Raw genomic sequence first — 27,941 nt, forward strand, 5'->3', positions numbered from 1 at the left:
CAGAATGGACCTTGTGGTGTCGTGGGTTCTTGAAAGCACGATAATTTATATGCATTCACAGCAAATTCAGCCATTTATACAATATGTTAAATGGACGCAGTACTAACAATGCTGTTACTGTATATTTAATCTTTACTTTGTTGCTCTTACTTCTTCTCTTCCATCTTCCCGGTTTTCTTTTTCTTTCCCTTCACCTACACATCTCCAGTTTTCTTCTTGCCGGCGTGAGTGAGAAAGAGATGTGTACCCTGTATTTTATTCCCTTTGTTTCCTAGTTTCTTTCGCTCTCTAACCCACAAAAACGATGGCTTTGTTCACACCATAAAACTTTTTTTTACTCTGGGTTCAAGTCAGTTGTTCTAATCTATCACCTCTGATCCTTCTGTTGGACTCAATTTGTTTCTTATTCTGCAGCCATCAAAGCATGGAAGGCCAGACTGTGCACTGTATTCAGACTTTTTAAAAAGAGCAACTCAACATTAACAACAGCTGTAAACTAGTTTACTAGTGAAAACGTACATAAAAGAAGTCTGATGGCCACCGCAGCGATCACGCTAACAACAAGCTGCAGTTACTTTCAACAGGTGATTAATTTCAAAGGTCAGTCTAAACCTGAAAGCTGCCTCATTAGGAATTCATTTTCCACCTTTTTTCTAAACATACAGAACATAATCAAGGATATAGAGACTGAAGTGTGAAGCGTTTATCGTTCATCATTGAATTGCAACCACTCCAAACCATGTATCTCCTTTCATCACATAGTGGACTGAAAAGGGAACATTACAAACACACAAAAAAGCAGAAGTCAATGGCATCAACAACAGAACCGACAATTAGCTTCATATTATAAGTGCGCTGCTAGGCTTGAGGAGGTGTAGTCCTTGAACACACCACGACTACATAATTGACTGTCTGTATTGGCAACAAAAAGCATGCAGGCACACATGTAGGTCTACACCCACATACCTTTATCAGTGTGTGAGGTGCTAACACCAAGGACATTAAGGCACAGATGTTCAAGCAATTCACACACACTGTACCCTGTGAACTGTTGCCAAGGCAACTGTAGACCACTGACAAGGGGCTTATTGGTTTCATGAAGTGACTGTAGGCCGTGTGTGTGTGTGTGTGTGTGTGTGTGTGTGTGTGTGTCTGTGTCTGTGTCTGTGTCTGTGTGTGTGTGTGTTCTCACAGGGCACTAATGAAAGGCATTCATCATTCTGGTCCCTCTATCTTTACCAGTGATTTCTGACAACCTCACACACACATCACATGCACACGCAACACACACACACACACACACACACACACACACACACAGAGACACACACACACACACACACACACACACACACACACACACACACACACACACACAAGCGCACTGCTAATCGCTCCCATCATGGTGCCTCCACTCTGTGTGTGTATGTGTGTGGAGGAGGATATACTACATGGGGGGCAGGAGATAACATATTAAACATTCCTCCTGTCTCCACCTACTGCAAAACACCAGAGAACACACACAACCCGCTAAACTCATGCATGTGTGTGTGTGTGTGTGTTTAACTGTGTGTGTGTGTGTGAGCTCAGGCTGCCGGAATAAAGAAATGCTAATCTGCTCATTGAGTATTCAACAAACCAAATGTTTGCCTTGGGAAAAAAGCTCCGCTTAAGGGACTAATTACTACAAGTGCTGGATGTAATGTTGCTCTGATGCCTCTTTTTGCTCCCTCCTTCCTTCACCAGTCAGACATGTGCTTTTTTTTTTTTCTTTGCTTAGCTTGGGGTTTCTTTTTCAACCACTTTTTCTTTCTTCCTCTTTGTCTCCATTTCCACAAATAAGAATGTCTTAGAACATAAAACACACATAATTGTTTTACAGTGAATGTAGAGATACATGAAGAGTGGATCGGAGGACATTTATCTTCTGATTACTAAATACTGTTAATAAGGATGAGATACATTTTATTTTTGAAAATATTTATCAACATTTTTGATAATTTGTGTTAAAATATGAAGCAGTGAATACCAAATATGTTTTATATAAGTATATCATGTATAAATAATATTTAACATCTAAAACTCCTTTAAAGATAGTAACTGTTTTCCATACAATACTGCTCTCTAGTTGTATGTTTTACCTGAAGATGCAGTAGAAAGACGTAGAAGAATGACTGGAAACAACATCAGAATTTCATTACAGTCATTGACACTATGAGTATATGTCAAGAAATTATTACCATAACATATTAATCTAGCATGTTTGGACTCTTAAGGTCATTTTGTGTTCATTTTTCCCTTCATTGTTGACCCAGTTTTGAACTGGGGAGGCAGGTATCATCTTTCAGTCTCACTTCATTCACTTCATGTTCTTTGCATATGATATCAAATATTAGTCTTCAGCCACCAGCAGGTGTGTTAGGAATGAAAATGAATAAAGAAATCTGGTGGGGAATGTTGATGAAGTGGAAATTTCTGGTCTGAAAAATCAGTTATTCAAATTTTTTTTTTCCTTTCATCTGTATTGCTGGGTGTGCCACCTGATAAAGAAAGTTTTATATTATTTAAAAAAAAACTTTATCAAGCTAAATTCAGTGAGAAGAAATGCAACAAAGACTATGCAAAAAATGCATCAGTCTTTAATAGAGAGGACGTACGGAAGGACTTACTTTGACCGAGTCTCTGTCTGAGGAGGCGGAGGGCAAGAGAAGAGAGAAGAAATGACTTATTAATTCAAGTCAAGTCAAATGTACGTACAGAGCATATTTCATACAATGTAAGCTCAATGTGCTTCACACTATGGTGGCTAACAAGGGCAAATGCGCTACAACGGCCCAAAACCTTTCCATTAGGGGAAAGCTTCAGAAATGAAAAACAAAGACAACAAAGGAAACGTGCTGCAAATGAATGAATGCTGTTAATGTATTTGTTTTGGCTTCCTGCAGCACGTTTCTGTTGTTATATTTGTTTTGTGTTAAAGTAAGTGTTTTTGAATTTGCATCGTTTCTGAAGCTGCAGCACGTTTCTCCTGATGGAAATGCTTTGGGCCGTTGTAGCGCATTTGCCCTTGTCAACCACCATATCACACACAACAAGTATGAACAAAATAAAAAATAAAACATGAATACATATTTAAATACATATAAAATATTTTATACAGATTATTCATCCCCTGTCCACCCATCAACATAAACAGGTCATTCTTAAGCTTGCTTTTAAAAGATAACACAGCTGTGGTACATCTTAAATCATCAGGCAGTCAGTTCCAGAGAGTGGGCCCATTATAACTGAATGCACCTTCACCAGATTTACTTGTGATCATGGGTACAGTTAGGAGACCAGTGTCTCATGATCTGAGAGCTCTGGAGGGCTTGTAAGTGAGCAGGTCAGAGATGTATTTAGGAGCTAGACCATTGAGTGATTTGTACAATAATTTGAAATCAATTCTGTATTTTATCGAAAGTCAGGGAAGTGATCTGAGTATAGGAGTAATATGTTCCGTTTTTCTCGTCCCAGTGAGTTCTCTGGCTGCAGCATTTTGAATGATTTGGAGCTGTCCCACAGTCTTTTTGGGAAGTCAAGAAAGGCCTTACAGTAGTCTAGCCTAGAGGATATAAATGCATGAACCCATTTTTCAGCATCTGACTGAGACAAGATGGATTTAACTTTGGAAATAGGTTTAGGTGGTGAAATGCTGTCTTAGTTATAATTGTAATGTGGCTTGTGAAGTTGAGAATACACCTAGAGTTCAGCGAGATCAGTTTGGAGTGGATCTCCTCTAGTGCCTACCTGGTCATCCAGTGTCTAATGTCACTGATACAGTCGACAAGGACATTTATAGGGCTGAGATTATCATGTGAAAGTGAAATGTACAATAGTGGATCATCAGCATAGAATGGTAAGACACACTGTGCTTCTGTATGATGGAACTATATGGCAGCATAAATAGATTGAACAGTAATGGGCCTAGAACTGAGCCTTATGGGACCTTACAACAAATGTTAAAAAATAACCAGTTTTAAAGTTGTCAAGAGACAAACTGTGCTGCCTGTAAGGAACAGGAACAGAGCCAGTTAATGACACGGCCGGATAGGCCAACTGAATTTTCTAGTCTAGTGAGTAAAATGTCATGGTCGATGGTGTCAAGGGCTGTAGTCAGGTTTGACAATACTAAAATGGAAGGCATTTAATGTTTGAGCAACAAGCACAAGTGTACATGTGTAAAGATACACACACACACAAAACAGAGAGGTAATGTAAAACTCACACACACACACACACACATAAACACACATACAGAGAAAGAGAGTGAGAGAGGAATATGGCATTGCCATTGTTATTGGATCTCCTGCTTGTTGATGATATTACCCGAAGAGGTAACATTAATGCCAGCTAAGACTAAAAATGAATTAACGGAGTGTTTTCCTGTTTATTTTAGCAGCTAGCACGTAAGGTGAAATGTTATGATGGGAAACAAAGCACAAATGCATGATTGTACTGGCCACTCTGTCAGAATGGAGAGACCCATCAGTTAAGTCATTCACAGCATGAACACCTTGTTTGCATAAAGAAAGAAGTACTGCAGCAGCTGCGATAAGTATTTAGAAAGTTTGAAGATGGTTATCAAAGCCTGCAAGAGGTCACAAGATGACATTACGCCACATTTGCTACAGTACTCCTTTCTTAGAAGATAAAGAAACTGCCCTTTTCCAATGAAGGGTCTGTTTATATTAGACAAGCTAAACACTACAAGCTGTAGTATGTACATTTAGCCTAAATGTACATACTACGCACACACACGTCCAAAAGGTTGCTGGATTTGTAAATTAAGGGGGTCAAAATGAGACTGCATATGGCAACTACAAGCATTAGAACAAGGAAAGGCATTTAAAAAGACTAGAAAGACAAACCTCTTATTCCCTACATGCAGTACACACCCATTCACAGGAACTCAGAGATGGAATTGGATTGTTATTGATTGTGCTCCTAATGGGGGTAAGTATTACCTGAGTTAGCAGCTGTTAGCTTTACTGCAGATACAGGGCAAGGTTAACTGCTCTACTGCACTGTAAAAACCCTCACAGTCATGCTGCAACAGAGTAATTAAGAACTGGCACACACTGTTTCTATCACGCACACACACACACACACCCCCAGTCTCTGTGTACTGTAATTAAATGCTTGAGCTCAAAGTCAGAATTGGAGGCGTTCTGCGTGTACAAGAGAAAAGAGGCATCATGATGGTTGTGTATTGCTCCTTATTAGGCCAATTAAAATGGCATAATGACAAATCATTTTTTAATTGCTTTAACTGCTGTTCATTCAGAGTGCTAACAATTAAGCATCAGCCAGAGCAAGTGGTGGTATAATTCATAACTCTGACTAAATATTCCAGACATGCAAAATTAGTTTGTGATCATTAACTGAACAACAGATAAAAGCTTCAGTATTTCTGTTTTTTACACACATTGGTGCAATTTGTATGAAATATTGACAAGTTATACTGGTTTGTCTGCAAAATTATATTTTATCCAGATCTATCCCCTTTATCTAGATAAATAATCTGTCAGTGGATGTGAGACAGAAAATGTAAAGATTTACAGCAAATTCTAATAAAGCTCTTTTTTAATATGATGCAAGAATGTGACATGATAGAAAGTTCAAGAATGAAAATGATAAGATAAAATGAAGCGTGATGCAACAATTTGGTAAAGATTTATATATTCTCCTCTCATTTGTTTGCATCATTCCTAGATGTGACTGTAAAGTAGACTTAAAATCAACGTTTGTATTGAATAAAAAAGGAGGAAGAAGTAACCAAACATAAACAAACATTAATGCATGCTAAGTCTTAAAGCAGACATGCAGACGCCAACACCTGCACACACACACATGCAGAACAGGCCTTACCTCTCGGGTGTTCGCTGTTGTTGTTGTCGTGGTGTTTCCTCTCGTCTTTGAGCGGCAGCTGGTGGCTCAGGGCGGAGGACAGAGCCAGCAGGCTGGCTGTACCGGCCCCGGGAGGCAGGGGGGGCTGGAGGCCCGCTGGGTGTGGCGTGAGCGGGATGGGGATGGCGTGGCCGTGGGAGAGGTGCTGAGCCTGGAGCTGCTGCTGCTGAACCACACACAGAAATAATAATTACTGTAATGCTACATTTAGACTTGAAGCACTCTACATGGTAGAAGAGAAACAAGAGGCTGGGATGGAGAAACAGACAAGAAGGAGAACAGATTAGAGGGAGAGACACAATAAGAGCAAAGTAAGGAACATTAGGAGCACCACATGGTACCTGAAACATCAAGAGCCTGATCAGTACTGGATATTAGATGTGATATCAATATTGTAAAGTTCAATAAAAAAAATATATACCAGCATTAAGCAAGTGTGCAGGAGTTTAAAAAAAAAACTAAAAAAAACGATACTCTAACATCTGGCAATCTGTGATGAGATAAAAGTGGCCAATAATACCTGCCATGTAAATCCACTGCCCTAAACCCACCCCCAGTAATCAACAGGTGCTTTTTGTAAATATTGAATTAAAAAAAGAGAGACTCTGTGATAAACAAACATTAAAAAGCCCATTTTTCACATTGTAAATCTCAATAGTTGGCTCCGTTTCCTGACAAAGACTCCAATTTATTGAAATTTGGTGAATGAATAAGGTCAGAAAACCTCACTCATCTTTCTTGTTGTCCATTCACGTCTTTCTCATCCAGCATTAGCAGTTCTTGTTTAGCTCCACCATCATCTTTTTCTATCACCCTCTCTGTATCACTCTGTAACATTTCTCTCTGTTAGATCTGTCTTACACCATCATCTATTACCGTGTGTGTGTGCATGTATGTGTGTGTGTGTGTGTGTGTGTGTGTGCGTGCGTGTGCAATACACCCACTCCTATGATGGCGTTGAGTTCAGCCATGGTGACCTGCTTGGCCCTCTCCACCGCCTGCACCACCTGCTGCTGATGCTGGGAGAGAGACAGAGGCAATCAGAGAAAGTGAGATATCGAAACAGCAACTGAGACAGAGAGAAATGTTAATGTGTCTGTTAGATTCAGACGTCTGGATTTTGAAGAGGGATTATGACGATCATGACCTCTATGGACAAACAGAAGGAACTACAACAACAGTATTACAAATGTCTTCCTCCTACATAATTCTCTGGTGCAAATGAAGATAGTAATAAGAGTGTATCAAAAAAGACACATGTGAATCAGCTACTATCTCACATCTGTTCAGGATTTTTTTTGCTGAAAAATTACAACAAAGTGATGGTTTTTACTGCACACTTTACACAGCCTGACACAAACTTATCAATCAGCAGCGCACTGATCATAAAACCTGACAAACTGTTGTACGTTTCATTAAACCAGCCATAAACGTGCAGTAACAGAGGGAGCTACAGTATCTTACTGTACCTTGAACAAGATGTTTTTTTCCCTCACTTGTTTTGGACAAAAGCATCCACCATCTTATTAAAATCCAAGGCTATGACTAGATCCAGTTTAAATGCCATCAGACCAGAACTTGAGACACCTCTGAGTCATCATTGCTGTTTGCAGTGCCCCTCCTCACAAATATGATACTCACCAGTGTGTTCACTAAAACTCACCGGATAGAAAAAATTAGCTGCTAATTAGGGTGTGCTAGTTGGTCAAGTGTAACTTGCACAGGCCAGCTAATTCCTTCTTTGGGGAGCAGAATTTGAAAATCAAACAGGTGGAGGTCCAAGGGGACAGTTTAAGATCCATGTTTGCTAATGGGTCCAAGACCGTAGCACAAGAGGTCAAACATCCTGATATAAACACCTACAATATCTTATGGAGAAGCCCAGTGTACGATATCCTGCGAGCGTATAGAGTAAATCATTGTGTGCATGTAAATATGTGGGATAGTGAAACATTTTTCATCCATTGGTTTGCATTAACATGTTCATGACACAACAGCTATTACCATAAATTACATCTGTTTTCTGCTCGCACCCCTCAAAATGGTGTAGCTGCAAAAACTTCAACATAGAGAAACGGACATATCTGTAGTGAGAAAGAGACCGATACCCAGAGAGACAGACAGCTAACAGGGCAAAGTCATCCAAAGGGTACAGAGTGAAAGAAAGACAGATCCAGACGGTGAGAGAGAGAGAGCGAGAGAGAGCGCAGCAAGATTCATCCAGGAGCGCAAAGCATCAAAGTAGGGCAGAGATGAAAGAGCTTATCCGGTGTGGAAATGAACCTGACCATCGAGTTCAGCTACACCTCTGCAGACCGACCTGCCTGAACGTGACTCACACACATGAATGTCGGCAAATAGCTTTTATGTCAATAAATCTAATAATTATAAACCTGGGGTGGACACCAGAAATTCAATAACCAACTATTTACTTTGTCATTTCAGCCAAATCAGATGCTTTTTATTCCATCACAGTGCCATTAGAGTTTACCTGTTACCTTAACATAAGATGATACTTGATGCAGACACAAACATCTAAAACACTGCTTTGTTAGCTGCCCAGGTTTATTAAAACACTGTTTCTAAGTGCCTTCAATAGCTGAGGGAAATGAGCACAAATTACTTCAACTTAAATGCAGAAAACTGGTGAACTGAATCACTTAAAGCTTCCATGTTAAGTATTGACTGTCACACTCTGGTGTAAGGGAAAACAAGACTGTACATTTCAAGCCCTCCCAGCAATCATTACGAGAATTTGTATGTAATGTATATAAAATAAGATTTTAATTTGACCGATTCAATAATTGGCAAGTAATTGTCACATTTAAACAGACAAAATTACTAAAATTATTATGTCAATCTCGCTAAATTATGCAGGATTTAAGGCTGGGTTTCTTCAAAAATACTCCACCACAGATACCGAAACACTACCTCATTCACTTCCATTACTTGATGAGTACATGCACTACAAACATCTTTTTTTCTTAATATATATCATATATATTAGAAGAATTATTATGCATTTAGCATAATAACATAGCATTTAAGTCAAGAAATATCTGTTCAAACATAACGTAATACGACAGTTTTTGATACCGTCTCTATATATGAACAATTATATGTATCAGACAAACTTCTGATGTTGGTACAGTAGCTTGACTGATACATCATCCTTTTAGTAACAACAATGCAACTGAAATTTCCAAACCGTGAGAAGGAACAATATCAGAAAATGACAAAAATAAAAATAAAAACAAAAGACCTCTCACAACACATGCAAAACACAGTCGACGTGATTTGCTGCACAATAATAATATGATTGTGTTACTTTTCATGTGCACACCCAGTAAACGAGGCTGTGCATCAAAACAAAGCAGTGAAAGCTGTTTTCTCTCCCTGCCTCCCCTCTCTGCGGGCCTCAGGGCTCTGTAGCAGCACCATAGTCTAATGCCATTATTCCTAATCCACCCTAAACCCTCCTAATCCATGGCTAATCTGGAGGAGAGCTTTGGAGTCCACACTCACTCCTTCCTGCTGTTCCCACCCCTCAACACACACATACACACACACGTGCACACACTTTCACCTCCTCCAGAGTAAGGATTTATCAGCTAAACACGCACACACACAGACACACACACACACACACACACACACACACACACACACACACACACACACACACATACGCCTAAAGACTCCATAATCAACATACTGTATAAAACACACTTCTCACACCCACTACTGTATGTGCACACAATTACTGAGTATTTTATGTGTATGCAGGTGGACAAATATACAAACACATATGCAAAATAAACTCATCTAACAAAAGCATTTTCACACACACACACACACACACACACTCAGCCGCTGGCTCCTGCATATGTTAGTGGGAGACATTTAATAAGTTCGGAGCATATCTGCCTATCCCGAGCAGGGAGGATTAGCCCAGGATAATCTGTGTGTGTGTGTGTGTGTGTGTTTTGCCTCACAATCCACCACACACTTCTCCCCCTTCTATTCCTTCTGTCTGTCTTCCTTCCTCCCTCTCTTTCTCCCTCCCTCTGTCTCTCTCACCCACCTCCTTCTTAACTCACAGTGACAGGCATTTTTTCAAGTCTTACCTCTTGAGAGAGGAAGGGGATGACTTGGGCGCAGATTGCGTTCAGCCGTTTGACGATCTCCGCCTGCAAGACAGAGAGGTGGGCGCAGAAAACACACTCATCAACAGACGAGAAGGTGTCATCCTCTTCACACAACCTACAAAAGCTGACATTGAGTCAATTTAATGTGTGTTAAATTAAAGTAATAGCCCACATTATTTTCACATAATGGCCCATTCATATGAAACAATAGCAATTTGATGTATACTCAGTTGTTGAAAGCGTTTACATTATCTGTTAGAAACCTCGGATCTGGTGGGTTTTTCTTTTGACATACAGGAATTGAGACATTTTACATATAGTATGAGGCACTTAAATGTGGAGTTTCAGACCTTTAGTGGCGCTATGGAGCTGTTATGTGTTATGTGGCTATATGTGAGCCCCCGTTTTGTTTATCTTGTGTACGTGCAATGCGATGCAGAGTCCTACCAGTGCTGTCACACTATTCCACTGATCAACACGTGGCGGTAACACACCAAGATATGCTGTAATGTGCCAACAAAGACAGGGAAGAGGAAGACTGCAAGGTCGTAAACATGGATGTAAACTATGCTGAATTCAAAAATTGGATTTGCAATTGTTTTATGAGGAAGGAAATGCACTTGACGCGTTTGTTAGACCTCAAGGATACACACAATGTGTTTTGGTGAGTAACACTAAATGTAAAGATAACTTTGTTTACAAGACAACTGGCACCTTTGAGTTAAGCACTTTAATCAGAAGAAGAAGAAGAACTGGGAGGATAGTATGAGCAGCAATGTCCATGAAAAGAGCAAAAACCACCAGAAGAATTAGCAGAAAAATGCAAAAAGAGATCAAAGTACCACCCATACTGTGTGATTTAAAGATGATCTTTGGGAAGTGCAGAGCACAGGCACAACAACAATGAGCAGTTAGTGCCAATGTCACCAAAAACAAAACAGAAAAAACAACTGTATGTTGTTGTAATTATGTTTTTAAGAGTTGAGCAGGTGGCTTATTAACAATCTTAAGTTATTACACATACACCAAACATGTGCTTAGATAAATAATTAGTTGTTTAAAGCGGTCAAAAGTGATTTTGTTAACTTACTAAAAAACACTGCTGCATGCTATAAATATCATATACTGTCATTTCTGCCAAGATGCTACAGACTTACTGTGCAAACTGCTGTCTAAACCATTCATGACATATAATAAAAATAAATAAAACATTTTGTTTTTATTCCACACATTCTTCTTCCTTGTCAAAACCTGCCGCCTACATTACCCACAATGCAGCCTGGCCACAGACAGTTCAGTCGGAGAAATATTTACTGTAAAATGTGTTGTTTTGTTTTTTTAATTATTATTGGTCAATATATTATCTGATTTTTGAAACTCACAGACAGCTGAAGGAAGACATAAACCACATGAGAGATTTTTAACGACTTAATCAGCTAAATTAAGAGCCAACTACTGAAAAAGCCATCATGGACTGAGATAATTCATCCAAGTCCAACACAAAAGCAGAAGAAGCTACATGTCTAACCTTGTCGAGCACTTGTTTCATGTATATAACCTTGACAGAGGTGAACTTTGCTCTGGTATCAGTGGTAACAGATGCCCCCAGAGGCCATGAGAGCAAACCTACAGACACACACTGATACGAACCCTTCACACAGAAGCACTAGCACAACTGTAGCAGGATGTTACACATAAACACAACCATGTGCACACACACACACACGCACACACACACACACACAAGCAGACACACACCTTCACAGCCTTCTCTATATTCATCAGATGTTTTTACTGAACCCAAGGGTTGGCTTTTAAAGATTATACAGCTCTCTCTCTCTCTCTCTTCCCACATCAGGTAGGATTTTTTTTTTGAACAGGAAATTGCCTGATCCACTGTCCCAAAGGGAGTGCCAGTAGTGCAACTCAAATCCAGACATAAACAGAGACAAAAGACACAGACTCACACTAAAACACACACTAAATGACTCACAGGGATACACCTTCTTTATTTGTAAGACTAAATACGTACAACTGTATAACAGAAAGTCTTTCCTCAAGACAGGAAGTGACCTGCAAGCTCAAAGGTCGGAGGACTCTGGGGCTCTCCCTCTCTACCCCCGATCTTTCAAACAATTTGACTTCCAAGACTCACAGCAGTATTTTCTTTGGTCATACGAACTCTGTAAGATGTCAAGCAACAGGAAACAGTTTGACTCACCGACTGAAATACCATGAGTGAAGCAAAAACAACAGAATGCTAACAGCACTACAACTACGGATGTTAGCATAGAAGACGTTATCTCCTTAGCCCTAGCCAAACAACAAGATAGCCTGGAGGTAGCTGTCAGTCACACGATTAATAACGCAGTTGAGAGTGTAAAAGAATCTGTTAAAAAGTTTGGTATTTAAAATCGAGTTTAGACTTTTGTCACATAAGAAAAGGAAATGAAGCAAATCCTCATATTTGAGAGGCTGAAAAATCGATTATCAGAATAGTTGCTGATCAATTTTCTGTCAATCGACTAATCGATTAATCAACTAATCATTTCATCTCTACCACCTGAACATTTCTAAGTGCCATAAGTCAAGGGGATCTGACATCAGTTTTAAATAACTGATAGCAATTATCAAGCTTACTGTTGAGTTTTCACTAAATGTAAAACAGGCATTATCTCAAACAGTACTATATAAATAAAGTTTGTTCTTATATATTGTGTCTAATACTTTGGAAGTGTTCAGTGTTAAAGGCCAGCAGTCCAGGGCTGAAAGTTGACGCGTCTGACTTTATCTTTTCTGAGGCAGGAGATCGGCCAAAGAAGCAGCACCAGCTCAGGTGAAGATGCTGCAGAATAGAGCTGTCGCTAGAAAAAGCAGCCATGTTCTCCAAAAATGTGCTTAGCCAGACAACACACAGATGGAAAACCAAACAAAAGGGCAGACGCAAGACTTCAACTAAGTCTTACTCACTCTTCAGACATTACTGTTACAATAATTCCCACAATACTCGAGAGGTTCCACTGAGTACATTGATTCATTTAATGTTCACCCTTGATTATTCACTTACTGACAATGATCTCACTGTGTCAGAAAATACCCTAAAACATCTTTGTCACCCTAGGGCTTATTGAGTGTTGTGCTAGGCTTTTAAGAGAAGACTTCAGAGGCCATGAATGTAAAAAAAAAAAAAAAAAAACAGTATTCTTCAGGATCTCTGAGCACCAACTATCAGCAGAGTTAGGAGCCATTTAGTGTCGAGCAGATGGGGAACTCGATGGAGGATAGCAGTTCAATTTACCTGTGATTAACACAGTGCTGCAGCCGCTCGCACTCCCACAGACAATCTAAAACACTGACATTTTCATTTTATATTTAACGTTTATCCAGGGAAGACTTGCTGTGCACACATGCCCTTTTTCAGCTCGGTTCTGCTTCACATTCATACACACCGGGGAGCTGCCCAGTACATATTAGCCTTGGAGAAACTCTGTATTAGTTGGTTGTGGTTTAAATGCCTTGCTCAAGGGCATGATAGTGATAGGTGGTGAGGGCAAAGGAGGCCATGCTCAGGATTTTATAACTGGGGAATGACTTGATCCTCCACAAGGCTAACATCAACCCTAGCTGCAGCATATGAATGAATAAAAGAACTGCTTCCTCTGGTCTGGCATGAGGAGATGGACGTTCAAGGACACAGTGAATGGATGGCATATAGCTACAGTGGTGACGATCAGGCTGTATGAGATGTTGCCGAATCCGCTTGGACAGGCACCTCCGAAACTAGAACAACATCACCTATCATGGTTTGATTAATTGTTTTTGCAAGTTTGAGCTCTATTTGTATTACTATAGATTTTGAAGTATTTTAGGTGCATTTTGTCATTGTTGACAGTTGAGAGTTTAGAGGAAAAGAGGAGAGAGAGGAATAGGGAATGACATGCAACAAAGGTCTTTGGTCAGACCAAACTGTGGACGTTGCAGTTAGTCAGCACCATAGGCCATTAGGCCATCAGGGCTGACAACCACAGTTGTGTAAAAGTAATGATTTTAAAGCTATTAGATCAGTTGAAAAGATGCAGATAACCACCAACAACTCTACAACCTCCAATTGATTCATTTCGAAGAGGTGACCCTGAGATGTTGGCACACAAATGGAAACAAAAGCACTGGAGCAGAAAAGGAAACGGAGGTGCTTTTCCACGAGGCAACACAACCAATTTCAGCTGACATTTTACTTCAATGGCAGACAATCGTGACTGTTGGCCAGAGTGCAGGGATGTCAGCCTGTTTGGCCAACATGTCTGTTTACACTGAGACCAAAGCTCCTTTTTTTCCCTCAAAAAGCGTCCTGTGGTTCGTGCAAACCTGGAGAATTTGTGTCTGCAGCGAGCAGGCCTCAACTTCGACCTGGACCTGTCACCGTCTTGACAGTGAATAAATAATAAGAAACGACTGGCCAGAGAATTCTCTAAGGTTAGGACTCAAACCAGGTCGATCCATTGAGCTTATTGCGAGATTAGAGGACTCTGTGGTCACATAAAGCCCAGTAACCTCAGAGGCGAGATCACGAGCGCTGAATTTATCTTTGACCCTCCATGTGAGTCGCTGGAGAAAGTTTCCTCCAGTTAAAAAAGAGAAAAATCAGTGAGCAGTAGCTGTACAACATCAAACTTCTTATTCTATGGTTTGCCCCTTGTGATCAGATCAACAACATGCAATAATGTTGTGATCTGCCTGAGCCATTGACCTTCTGACATTTTGAAATGTTGAATCTGAAAAAGGGCTACTGCAGAATTTGCCCCTGAATATGCTTTCATTATTTACCTGAGAGCACCTACTTGGGTTACAGTACTCTCCCTTTTTTTATAACAGGATGGCAAGCTAGTGTTGCACAAAAACACCCCAGCAATAACCACTTATCACCAGAAGATGTTGCCCAAAAGAATGGAGAAAAACTGCTCCAACTCTCCCACTTTAACTCCTAACAACAAAGAAATTAGATCAGGCAGGAGCCCACGAGTCAGATTGGGTCAGATAGGAGATCAAATGTCCATCTCCCCTGTGGAGCTTTGTAAGCACCACATCAGCACCACTTTTCACCACCAGCTAATACACCTAATGGACCCCACCATATAAAGGCTGTATCCCCTTGTGACGGTATGTGTGTGTGTGTGTGTGTGTGTGTGTGTGTGTGTGTGTGAAAGACACAGCTAGATAGGTAGGGAGGGATAGAGAGGCAAAACAAAGGGCGCTATACAGACAGGCTGCAAACAGCTCAAGCTGCAAAGTTAGAGCTTAATGTAAACATTTAGTTTCTAATAGTTTTTAATGTTATGTTGCTCTTGAGTATTTGCACCCTATTAAAGTTTAAAATAAACCCTCTCTTCCTCCAGACAGGTTTTGTAGTGATGATTGTCTTGGTCACTGTTTTGATTGACATGATAAACAAGAGTACACTGACGTATTTACATATTTGAAAACATACATTTCTTTTTTACTTTAAGAGGTGAAACTATGTCTATGCGTGCCCAAATGTCACAATTGCATGTGTCTATAAGTGAAGACCAGGAGGATTTGACTAATCGAAACAAACAACGTACATGCGACCCATGCATGAGCAGGAGATTATCTGAAATTTGTGAGCAACAGTCATATCTGAAACGTGACTTTGCCTCCATTTGTGATCTGTGTGTGTGTGTGTGTGTGTGTGTGTGTGTGTAAGCAAGTTGCTTTTGTGAAACGAGCCCCTGGCACTTTGAAGCATTGTTTGAGGTTTATATAAAATTACTGTTTCCAGTCTTTATGCTAAGCTAAGCTAACCAGCTGCTGGCTGTAGCATTACATTTACTGGACAGATACAGGAGTGGTATCAATCTTCTCGTCTCACTCTCGGCTAGAGAGAGAAGAAGTATTTCCCAAAATGTCTATTCCTTCAGTCATCTCAGGACCGCTCAGAATAATGTTGTGGGGTCCCAACCCCCAGGTTGGGAACCACTAAAATACACTGTCACTGTCACAGTTTTACCCAGAATGCTACTGTTACATAGAAGTGAAATTTAAAGTAAAACCTGAATCTGAAGATTATTAAAATTAAAAAAGGCTTTATATGAAACCAGTAAACCATCAGAAAATATGAAGAAATAATTACTTTGTCATTTAAAATCTTATTTACTGTAATATAAAGCATACATTTGCCAAAAGTCCAAATATTAAAATGCCGGATAAAACATTACGTGACCAAAATCCTCGAAATGAAACAAATTGCTCCCTATCTGCTGCAGTAAAATGACTTGTCAGACCTCATTGCAAACACTGCCAGTCTTCAGTATCAAAACGTCTTATTACTTCCTTCTTTCACCACTTTCTCCACCCTCCTCCTTCCCTTTTTCTCCCCATCCTTCGCTTGCTTTATTTCTCTTTCAGCCTCGCTAATTTGCAATTGATTAGCTGTCCTCTCGCAGCTCTGTCCCATGCTCTACACCCCGCCTCCCCGCCCGTCCTCTCCTCCATCTACGAGTCAATTTCTCTTTAACGAGGGCACCAGAGCCCTTCTGTGTAAATAAAACAGAGAGCAGAGCCAAAAATCAATGGGCTTATTACCCTCAGAAAATGCTAAACAAGCAATATTAGCAATTTGCTTGGTAGCGGAGGCCGACTGCCTTAATGGGACTGAGGCTCGACACCCCCCCACAAACAAAACACCACCACCTCTACCCCCTCTCTTCAATCTTGGCATCCACTCAACGAACCACACACAGCGTATCGTCATATCAAATGGCGTGGATAGGAGACACACATTAACAGCCATGCACGCTTGCCGTACAAGTGCACACAAACACAGCCTGCACATCAAAATCATTTGGTTCCAAAACTCTCTCTCACACACACACACATGCACGCACACACACCCCCCCCCCCCCCACACACACACACACACACAGAAATTAGGGATTCACTCTCCAAAACTGTTTCCTGACAGAAATCACAGAGCCACAGGCCACATCTTACCTCATTTTATTTTTTCTCCCTTTCCCCCAATAAACACACGCACGCACACACGCACACACACACACACACACACACACACAGACAAACAGCAGCAGACAGCAGGATTTATAGTAGAGGCCCTGTATTTCATCAGACAAGTCTGATTAGTGTGCCAGTACAAAGCTGCACGTGTGCAACATTCACACACACACACACACACACACACTAGAACAGAAACCGACACAAAGACCAACACACACGCCCAAGTAAACGTCTACAATATATGAGCACATACATACACACACAATGTGCACAAATCCACAAGTAGTACACACTAAACTAAATAAACAACTACAGTGTGCATACAGACAGTACACACACACACATACTAAGTAAACATGTATCGTATACATACAGGCTGTTATACAGACACCCCACCACACACACACACACATATGTGTGCACACACACGCACACATGCAGAAAACTAAACACACAGTATAGATACACACAGAAAATCATACACACAGCAAGATAAATGCCAAGCCTTTATCACTTCCTCTCATTCTCACAAACACACACACACACACTACACACACCATTTCTCTGGAAATGATTGTGTAGCTGGTTAGCTGTGGCCCATTTAGCCTGGCAGCTGATGTGTGGTTAACGCAGACATTTATGCTAATGACCTTCCGTGTTTAAAAACAGGCAGCAGTAATGTAAAGGCTCGTTAAAGGCCAAATCATTGTTCACTCGAGTCATTTTTTTCTGCCCATTTTCTCGATCAATTAAACTGATGAAATCATTATTCACACATGGAATCACTACTCAGCTTCACCGGGCAACCAAACCGCAGCTTTTTTTACCCTGTAAATATATATCACGTTTCCATTATGAAATGCAACACTTTTAATATATATTCCGGGAGGATTGCCCCAGTTTGTGCCTCTCATGTTGGGGTTAGCATTACATTCAAGTCACAGCTAAGCGTTCACTTTTCCTAAAAATAATTACATGACTATCTTTAAAAAACCCAGGAGGTTATTTACCAAAGTTTACCACTGAAGGTATAAACCAGAATCCTCTAAGACTCTTCTAATCATCTAGATATTCTGTATGTTGCATTTTTAACCCATTTCTCTGGCACGAGAAAAATATTGACACATTATTTTGTGTGAAAATATAAAATATTGGAAAGACACATCAATATATACCTACACTGATTATACCATTTTAATTTTGGTTCACAATGTACAATTAAGCAAGGAGATCTGTCATTTCCATCTACCATCTTTGTTTGGATTAGGAAAGTAGTGGGGTAGTTCGCTGTATGTTAAAACTTATTGATAACATTAACAGAATATTTCTTCATCCAGATGTTTAGAAGAGTCTTTGAGGATTCTGGGAACACTTTCAAAAAAGCGAGTTCAAGTGACCTTTTGGATTTTTAGGGAAATCAGAGGCTCAGCTCTGTAGCTCGAATGTAATGGTGATACATGAAGAGTACAAATTGGCAAGCAATTAGTTGGCCAAAGCGAGGTGATTATAATGAGGTAAAAACAATTTTTTAAACATCAGTCAACACCAGTTTGTATAAAATGTGGGGCCTGGAAAGTCATGGTGGGACATTTTGAAACCTGAGATATTTTTAATCCATCAACTGCAGTTTGGCTTTCCTAGTGATAACCTTGTAGCACTGGCGGTGATAAATAAATTTGCTCCAAATTCACTGGACTTTATATACTACAACTACAACTATCAAAAAATCTATCAACTACAGATTTCAAATTCATTTAAACTAAAACCTCATGTTCATCTTATGTACCATCTGTATTCCTCTGACATCTTCTACACTGCGGTTTGAATCAGTTCTTCTTTTCAACAGTCGCGTAAAAACGTTTCCTACCTGTTTGTGCATCTCGATGTTGAGTCCATATGACATTTCGTAGTACTGAAAAAAACAAAGATCAAAGCAAAGTCAAAAAAGGGATTCTCTGTTCCTCTTTTTGCACACACTAAAAATACTGATGCATTCATGCGCACACACACGTAGTCAATGAGACTCACCATGACATAGTGTCTCTGCATCTCAGTTTTCTCACTGGCCAGTTTCTCACACTCCAATTTCAGACTGTGAGGCAGAAGGAAAACATTATGTTAGTTTATATGTCATAATCAAACACATAGCCACCCACACAGTGTTTCCCTCACTTCAGTGGTCATCACATTGATTTACATTAATTTTCTGGAAACTTATTCTAACCCTAACCACTACTTTCCTAAACCTAACCTTTCCCTAACCTTCAAACAAGTCTTCACCCTAAAATGTAATGATTTACATTATGGGGACCTGTGTTTATGTCCCCAAAAGGAAGGCGAGTCCCCACAATGTGACAGTGTAAACAGATTTATGTCCCCACAACATGAGTACACACACACATAAACAGATGCCACACACCTGTTCTTAAGTTAAAAAAAAACCCTACCAGAAATCAATTATGACTTTAAACTATGATACTCCCTTTACATGTTTAGTCACATGAAACAAATTAACAAAAATGAATTTGGAGATGTCCCTTGCAGAATAATGAGCCTGTAAGTAATGACATCCTGTTACTTTAAATTTGCATTCTAAATTTGAGTGCAACAAAAAAAAGAAAGAAAAAAAAGAAGCTGCTTGGATCACACCAGTTTCAACTGCAGACACAGACACTTACTCAGCAGGTACTGTGCAGTAATTAATGGATCAATAGACGACCACACAAACCTCATCATATATTCTTACAGTGTGAGTGGATGCCCAAACTGCACCATCAACAAAAAAGCAACCATATAATGAGGATCCATTTTACAACTGCAGTCACACAAAAGCTCAGCTCTTTCAAATGTTGTGTGTTACTGGAAAGCCTCCACATATTACTACAACAGGCTTTTGTTCATGTCTTTTATGAGACAATTGGCAGGTATACAATGTTACAGCTAAAGAAAATTACAGAATCAGCTGAAGAATTTTGGCACTACGAGATTCAAACAAGCATTAAGATATGCTTTGATTTGAGTCCAGTTGGTGAACCGTGAAATTGTGGAGTCCTTCAAATGAAGTAAAAAGGTGAAAATCAACAGAGTTGGAGACGCAGGTTTTTACACAATATGAATGTCAATAAGTGACGCTTCTTCAGATATTTAAAATTATATTACATGTGACTGGAGACTGCATAATTACTTTGACAAATGTTTTGAGCTCAAAGAAAGTTTCAGAAGACTTTTTACTTTCTTCTAAATAAAAACAAAAACTCTCCAAAGAAAATCACGATGTATATTCAGCATGTATATCTCACCAACCCTTACTTCACTTTACTCCTTTTTTTTTTACCAAATCAGTGTCTCCCTGCAGATAGGATTTCACATGTATGCAGCAGTTTGATCACAGTATTACACATGCAGCAGACACTATCAACTATCGTTGGCTCGGCTCATTCAGATCCAGGTCTGGCCAGCAAACTGGACCGCTGGTTCATCTCACCAGGTGATTGGGCAATAATTACGAGGTGGCCAGAGGTGGGCGATTATTATGCATTGGTATCGTGCTTATGGTTCTGCCCCCCAAGCAATGTATTTCACACTTCATCATGTCAGCTAAAAAAGTATTTCACACCACTTGAGCTTGCAGAGAGAGACGTGCATACCAAGGTTGATGGGGGTTTACCTGTGGTTAGTCACCAGTGATAGATGGACCTGAAACAAATGTACCAGCAGCTCCGCGGAGGGTCTGAGGAGAATCCTTTCATGGGATCTCCAGATGGATATTTACCTCGAACTTAGACTGTTTTATTTCTCAATCAAATCCTAAACAAAAATCAGCTTCTGTCTTGTATTTCATGTCATTGCATCATGCATTTCCAGAAAAATGTTGGTGTGTTGAAGTGTATGATTCATATATGACTGGTGCAGGTCAATATCACAGAAATGACCCTTTTTCTCACATAATCTGGGGTTTCAGTTTATAATATGGCAAAGAGCTACAACTATTTTCATTATCAATTCATCTACTGATTCTCTTCAGCCTGGCCAGTATAATGGAACAAGATCAAATTTACAATCACTCTTCAGCCCAATGCAGAAAGTTTCATTAGCATTTTTGGCATTTTTGGTTTCCATGCAGCGTTAATGTCATGCTCCATCCGAACTCTCACCTGTGATACTGGGCTTGAAGGAAGTGGAACTCCTCCTTGATCCGGTCGCAGGACTCGGTGACAGTGAACTTTAACGGCTGTCCCGGCTGGTGGGGGACCTCAACCCAAACCAAAACAGCGTATGGGGAAGGGGGGGGGAGAGGAAGAACTGAGCCACCAAAGTTCAGTATCACGACACACTCACACTCACACAGACACACACACAGACACACACACACACACACACACACAGGCAAGACTGTAGATGACAATAGGCCTCTGTGATACGGATGGCCTTTTGGTTTCACTCAGTCTCCTTACACGTTAACCCACGCACACTCACAGACACACACATGCAGCTGCAGCAGTTTGACAATGAGCGCAATTGTCCGTGCGAGCGCGCAGTGGCACGGAAACTTGATCTAAACTGATTACGCATCAGGCGCGCGGCTGTTAATCTGCGCTGTTTTGACATACTGCCTTGGCTCATTCTGCTCTCTACTTACCGGATGCCGTGCCGGGGGGTACATCTTGCTCAAATCTCGAATCATTAAAAATGTATTGCAAAGTTCATCCACATAAACACGAAAACAAAATGCGTGAGCACGGATCTTTCCCCGTGCGTAAAAGGTCAGTCAGTGGCCGTTTTGCGGGCTATGTGCAGGTTCCGTGAAGAGTGGAAACATCCTCGGACTTTTGGCTGGCCGTCATTCTGTTGCACAGTATTTCAAAAGTCCATTCAGTGGGATCTCAAAAGCAGGAGTTGCCTCAGTCTTCTCCAAAATCTCCGGAGCGTTATTCTATGCGCACGAAGCTTAATATTCTGCCTCTGAACTAACAACGAAAGCTCTATTTTCTCTGAATTTCCCTACAAAGCATCGACTTCTGGCACATCATGACCCTGCTTGTCCGCGACTGAGCTCCTCCACGGCGTCCCGTCGTCACGCATTTATCAGTTAATTTCCTACAGCCTCCGTCAATGTTCACATCCTCTCACAGCACCGGCGGAGCGACCACCTCTCCGACTGTAGCAGCCTGTCCCTGCGAAGCCAAATTTAGAAAGCAACCAGTCGCACGAGCGCAATTACATATTCACAACAATTATAAGAGCCCGTACCGTGACGTCGGGACGTGTAGTTTAATTCATTTCAGTCGATAATAAGCACTACAGATGTGCGTCTGCTGTAAAGAACTACAACTTCCCGGCTCCTCCGCGAAGCCCCCGAAGCCAATGGCGTGTGGTCTGAAGGAGGAGCGGCCATTAAAGGCGACCAATAGCGACAGCCGAGTGCGCACACTGAGCTCCAACCTCCTGCCAATCATCCACATGTTGTCCAATCACCTCCAACAGGAGGAGATTCATGCAGACTCCCCACGTGGGGCCTCGATCTGGTACTAAAAGATGTCACAGGGATTAATCTGGAAACTATCTGTTGACTTATGTGTTTTTTTTTAATAGACACTTCGAGGCAGAAGCGAACATATGGCCCTTAGGTGTCTCATGTTTTTCCTGCTTTTTAATTGAATCGCCTATTAAAACAGTCTGCTGTTGTGTCCACAGATTGCACTTACAGCCCTGCAATTAAATTCTCATTGAGCTCCCCTGTAGGTACCTCTGCCTCCTTGTATAGGATGTAAATCATATAGGGGTTGACAGAATACTGTAAACACTTAATGAACTTCAATTTGAATTACTATTACTGCTACAGAGGTGGGTTGTGCTCATTAGCACTTTCTCAACCCCCTTTATTCTGTCTTGAGGACATGTTAAAACATATCCTCAAGTTTTTTTTTAGATTGTTCCCCTTGCCATGAAGACTTTCACTATTGTTTAACTGATGCACCTGCAATTTGAATAAAAGTAGAAATACCACAGTTACAAGTATACGTCCTGCATTCAAAAGTACAAAAGTATTGGCATCAAAATATACTTGAAGAGTACCAAATTCTCTCATCATGTTGAATGGCACATTTCAGAATAATGTTATATTATTTATAATTATAATTATTGATGCATTAATTTGGACACCATCATATTTGTTTATTGTATTTTGTATTAATAATCCGAATCTGATAAGTAAATGTGGTGGAGTAAAAAAATCAGTCTATCAGAGTAGAAGTATAAAGTAGCAGAAAATGGAAATAACCAAGTATAAATACATCAAAATTGTACTTAAGTACAGTGAGAGTGACCCAAAACAGTAAAGCAGGTTCAGGCGATGATTCTCCGTAGGTTCATCACTACAAGAGACCCCTTTCACACGTTGTCACATTGTTTTAATCAATTGTTATCATTGTGTACGATGTTATTATAAAGATATTTATTATTGCCACTTTAAGTCATGTACAATTACTGACGTGACATTTTTTGCATTATTTGTATACCCCATACAAGTGCTCCTATCCAATTAAGACTATTATGACTAGGACCCAATACCTCTCTCTCTCCCTCTCGCAGACATACACACACCCATTCAGCGTGAGGGAATGAGTGCATACAATATGCCTACATTTGCCGCTGTGAGTAGATGTTCAGTGTGGGTAGATGAAATACACTGTTGCTGGGTCAGCAGCTCGCCTAACCACTGCGTTCAGTCATTTAGCTGCACTAACTGACTGTGTCGACAATCTTAATCATCTTATGCTGCATTACACTTCATGTTTGTTCTCTCTGAATTTGTTATCACCTCTTATAGCTGCATTTAGGATCAGATCTTTCATAATATGTGTGCCTTAAAGCTAAAACATGATGAAAGAGGTGGTCTGTCATTGTTATATATTACTTATTTTATTTTGTCTTGCTCACACACACACACACACACACACACACAGGCGTACCAATGGTTATCCACAATATGACACCACATCAATCCTCCCTCCTCCAGTCAGTCCGTCTGCCTCTGTCTCTCTGTCTTTCCTGTTGTCTCTGCTTCTCCCTCATACATACACAGGATTGTGCACACATACACACCACCTCAGCCATTCAAATACACATCTCTATCTACCACACATACAAACTAATATCTCAGGTAAGCACAGGGCCTAAAGTGACCTGCTGTCGTGGTGCGTGAATCCACTAAGGCTCAGAAAAGGTAATATCGTGCCCTCCCTCTTTCCCCTCCAAGGGTTGAGCCGTGATGTGGGCGAGCAAGGGAGGTGCAGAGGTGAGGGAGGGGGGCAGGTGAGGAGGAATAAACAGATTTATTTGCCTGCGCCCCTCTCTGATTATTTTGCCCCTGCCTTTTGTTCCAGACCTTATGAAACCCAAATGTCAAGTGAGGCGAGGGCCTCATATCAAGCCCTGTCAATCACATCCCTCTGCGCACCTGAAGCCCTGACGCCGGATTATTGGCTTCAACACAAGGGCTGCCTTTGCTGCCAGCCACGATGCCTCAGACGATTCGACTGTCAAGTTGTTTTTTTCTAAAGAGGAACTTCATTTGGCAGCTGATGCGCGGGAGATTGCACAGGAGCGGATTTTGAGATGGTAGATGGGTAGCAAGCAGGATGTGTGTGTGTATGGGGGGGGGGCAGAGTGGCTTATCGAGGGAGGGGGGATTAAGGGGGGCGGGGGGGGGGGGGGTGCTCAATGCAGTGGTCCCGACTGGCTATCTGCAACTGTACATATGTCTCTTAATCTCGCTGCAGCTCTCTCTTTTCAGTCCTCCCTGCTTTCACTCTCACACATATACACAAATATGCATACATCACTTCCTACACTATCTGCTTGTCTCTAATATTGTACTCCCTCACTATTACTAACTTTGACATCATGCACTCACACATACACACTCACACACACACAGCCCACTGCACTGGTCCTAGCATTTACTCTCTGTGAGGCTTTAAAATAGTAACCTCCTCCACCAATTTAGCATTGCACTCCTGTAACATTGTGGGACACACAATGGACAGTTTTTAATAAAAAGGATAAATAAATAATTGATGCAGCAAAACTACAATTTTTGTCATTTTATATTCCGAGCATTCTCCTTCCTTGTCAAAAGCTGGCAACTACATTACCCGCAATGCAACACGATGATTCAGGTGTGTTATGCTAGTAGCGGCTAATGTAGCCTCAAACAGAGCTACAGAGGTCAGGTAAGCTTGCTTCTTTCTAACTCCACACCCCCAGATTTTTTTCATTATCAAAATGATGCTGACTCAAGCGACATCACTTAAGGCAACTTGTCAGATTTTGCGCAGCTCTTTTGGAGCCACAAGAGGCTAAATACACCTTTTTTTGACATATGCAGTAGTGCTACCCAAGACCTGGTGTAGTTTCCCTTTAACTGCACCACATGTCCAAAAAAAGCTAAGTGCATTGTTTTATAAAGTGTGCCACAGCAGATTTGAATGGTGCAGAGGGTGCATTTCAGCTTGAGAGAGAGTTTATAACAAAAGGATATAACAGTATCACCAAAGTCACATTCATTGCTGTAAACTCCCTTAATGCATAACAGCAGCACCAACTAAAGAGGTGGGCTAAACATATTATGTGCCTCCACAGACTTAGTTGTAACTAAGGTTACAGTAAACTTGCTGCTAACAGCCACTTAATGTTCCACAAGACACTTGGAGGTCTGTGGAAATTCTCATTGGAAAACGCAGGCTAAAAAAGACCTGCAGCAGCATGCTAATTAGCTCCAATTTGAAACAGGATTCTTCTCATGAGCGCATAGAGTCAACTTTATCACCAGACGAGAATGTCAATATTGGATGATTCTGCAAAATCCCAGATTACCTTCAGTTCTTAAAATTCTAGCTTTCTGCAATATCTATTCATAGCAGATACGAGATTAGGGAAAGGTCATACGGTTAATAAACAGGACACAAACTCTCCTCTCCTGCATGAAAGTTGGGTGAGGTGCACACGCATCACTCACCCCGACCACCACACCCTTACTGTCCATCGTCCTGCATTGGCACTGAACATTGGCATGGGACCTAAATCGATAGACGTAATTCTGAGGGACACTGGGCTGACACAGTACAGGTAGACTTTTTCGCACAGTAAGATGACCTATTATGTTAGCTTGTATTGGCATTTTCACAAATTAATGGCTCAAATCTCCATGTCATTAGGCTAGATAAATTACAAAATTTAAATTATTAAAAGCCTGTTAAAAACCAGGTTTTGATTTCAGCCCATTCTTCCCAGAGTCCCAGTTCAGAGGTGTCTGCCATATTGTCTTTTTTGATATTACTTGATTGGGGGAAAGCAAATTATTTTCCTGCGTTGCACTTTACTTCACATTTATTTCTCACAAGCTTGCTATGTTATTCAATTTTCTTCCTGTTCCCGTCACTACCTGATCATTACAAACTGCATCTTATCCATTATGATAACTATGCAGTGGTATTTAACAGCCCTTCCACTGTTTTACATATATTCACACTCTCCTTCACAAGCATAAATAACCTACTCTTTGCATTCATTCTATCACCTGAGATGTTATTACTTGGTTGATCAAACGCATCTCCATCTCACAAGTTTTAAATGTCACTTCCATCCCAACATGCCAATTATACTTCGAAGCACTTTCAATATCCACGGAATAAAATTCACAGACACCACACCAGGGTAAGACACGGCAAGTTTATTTTAAGAAATATAGCATAAGATACGGATAGAAACCCCTTCAGAAGAAGTTAGAAAGATAAAAACAGATAAATAAATCTCACACATTTACAACTGACTTCAAGATGTGGACGCTCTCCTCGCTGTGACAATGATCCTCCAGGCTTATGCTCTTATCCCACAGGTCAGCAGAGTTACCGAGGTATATTTACTATAAGACAAGCACACTGGTATTGTCCTTTCACCACCACACCATCCTCTGGGTATATAGAATAATAATATAGCACCTGTCTGTCATTGTCCGTGTATATATGTGTGTGTGTGTGTGTGTGTGTGTGTGTGTTAGGGGTACAGTGTCTAACTAATCATACTTCAGTCAGCACTAACCACTGGTTGGTGTTCTTAAATCTCCTGTCCTTACAGCAAGCTGCGTCTAAATCCCCCATGCTCGCCCCTTTAACACGTCATTAATCCCCGGCGGCCGCCCCTTTGAACAGGGAGCTTGTGCGAAGGGATAACCAGGCCTCCTCAGACACAGAGACAGAGAGGCGGAGGCAGTGCTGGATTTACTCCGCTACCAGCAGGTTAATCCTGCCTCCACACTGAGTGAGCGAGGGGAGGCGGTGTGTGTGTGTGTGTGTGTGTGAGGAAGTGTGTGTCTTTATTGGAGACAGTTAAGGATCGGCTCCATCACGGTAACGACTCTGGGGGAACATCAGCATCTGGTGCTCAAAGTCATCCAGTCCCCCAAAAGGAACATACAGATTGCTGCCATTTCTTTATTAGATTACAAATGGATGGATGCAAGTGTTTGTGCTGATAAAAACCAAAATAGCACGGAGCGACCAGATGACAAACAGACCGAGACGCTGAAAGCAGAAAAAGGGAGACAGGCCTAGATGAAGAACAATTAATTACCAGGGAAGTGGTGACATCAAGAACGGCTGGAAAAAAAAAAAAGAAATCCTGAGGGCCTAAATAATGCAGCAAGCTAATCAGAGCTACAACATCCCAAAACGTACATGACACTAGTTTATGGCAGACATTTTAGAAGAAGATATCATGGGTAACACTTTATTTTATGTGCCCCTGATATTCATA

At 40.8% G+C, this 27,941-nt stretch overlaps 1 protein-coding gene across 14 annotated transcripts in view; it reads right to left on the reverse strand.

Annotated features, from left to right (window-relative positions):
- The window catches only part of LOC139284572 (transducin-like enhancer protein 4), a 32,656-nt gene extending 10,846 nt beyond the window's left edge, over positions 1 to 21,810 (reverse strand). For 3 of the 14 annotated variants that reach the window (XM_070904900.1, XM_070904899.1, XM_070904897.1), the window contains exons 1-7: positions 21,766 to 21,810; positions 21,281 to 21,378; positions 19,155 to 19,218; positions 18,994 to 19,038; positions 10,077 to 10,139; positions 5,911 to 6,112; positions 2,670 to 2,686 (exon numbers count right to left, since the gene is read on the reverse strand). In XM_070904900.1, coding sequence (XP_070761001.1) covers positions 2,670 to 2,686; positions 5,911 to 6,112; positions 10,077 to 10,139; positions 18,994 to 19,038; positions 19,155 to 19,218; positions 21,281 to 21,378; positions 21,766 to 21,810 — 534 coding nt within the window. Of the gene's footprint in view, positions 1 to 136; positions 144 to 2,669; positions 2,687 to 5,905; positions 6,116 to 6,893; positions 6,969 to 10,076; positions 10,140 to 18,993; positions 19,039 to 19,154; positions 19,219 to 21,280; positions 21,379 to 21,765 lie in introns of those variants that run through there. The other 11 variants (XM_070904893.1, XM_070904892.1, XM_070904887.1 and 8 more) reach the window with 8 other exon arrangements.
- Positions 21,811 to 27,941: the final 6,131 nt, after the last annotated feature.

This window comes from Enoplosus armatus, chromosome 4, assembly GCF_043641665.1.
Source record: "Enoplosus armatus isolate fEnoArm2 chromosome 4, fEnoArm2.hap1, whole genome shotgun sequence".
Lineage (NCBI taxonomy): Eukaryota > Metazoa > Chordata > Actinopteri > Centrarchiformes > Enoplosidae > Enoplosus > Enoplosus armatus.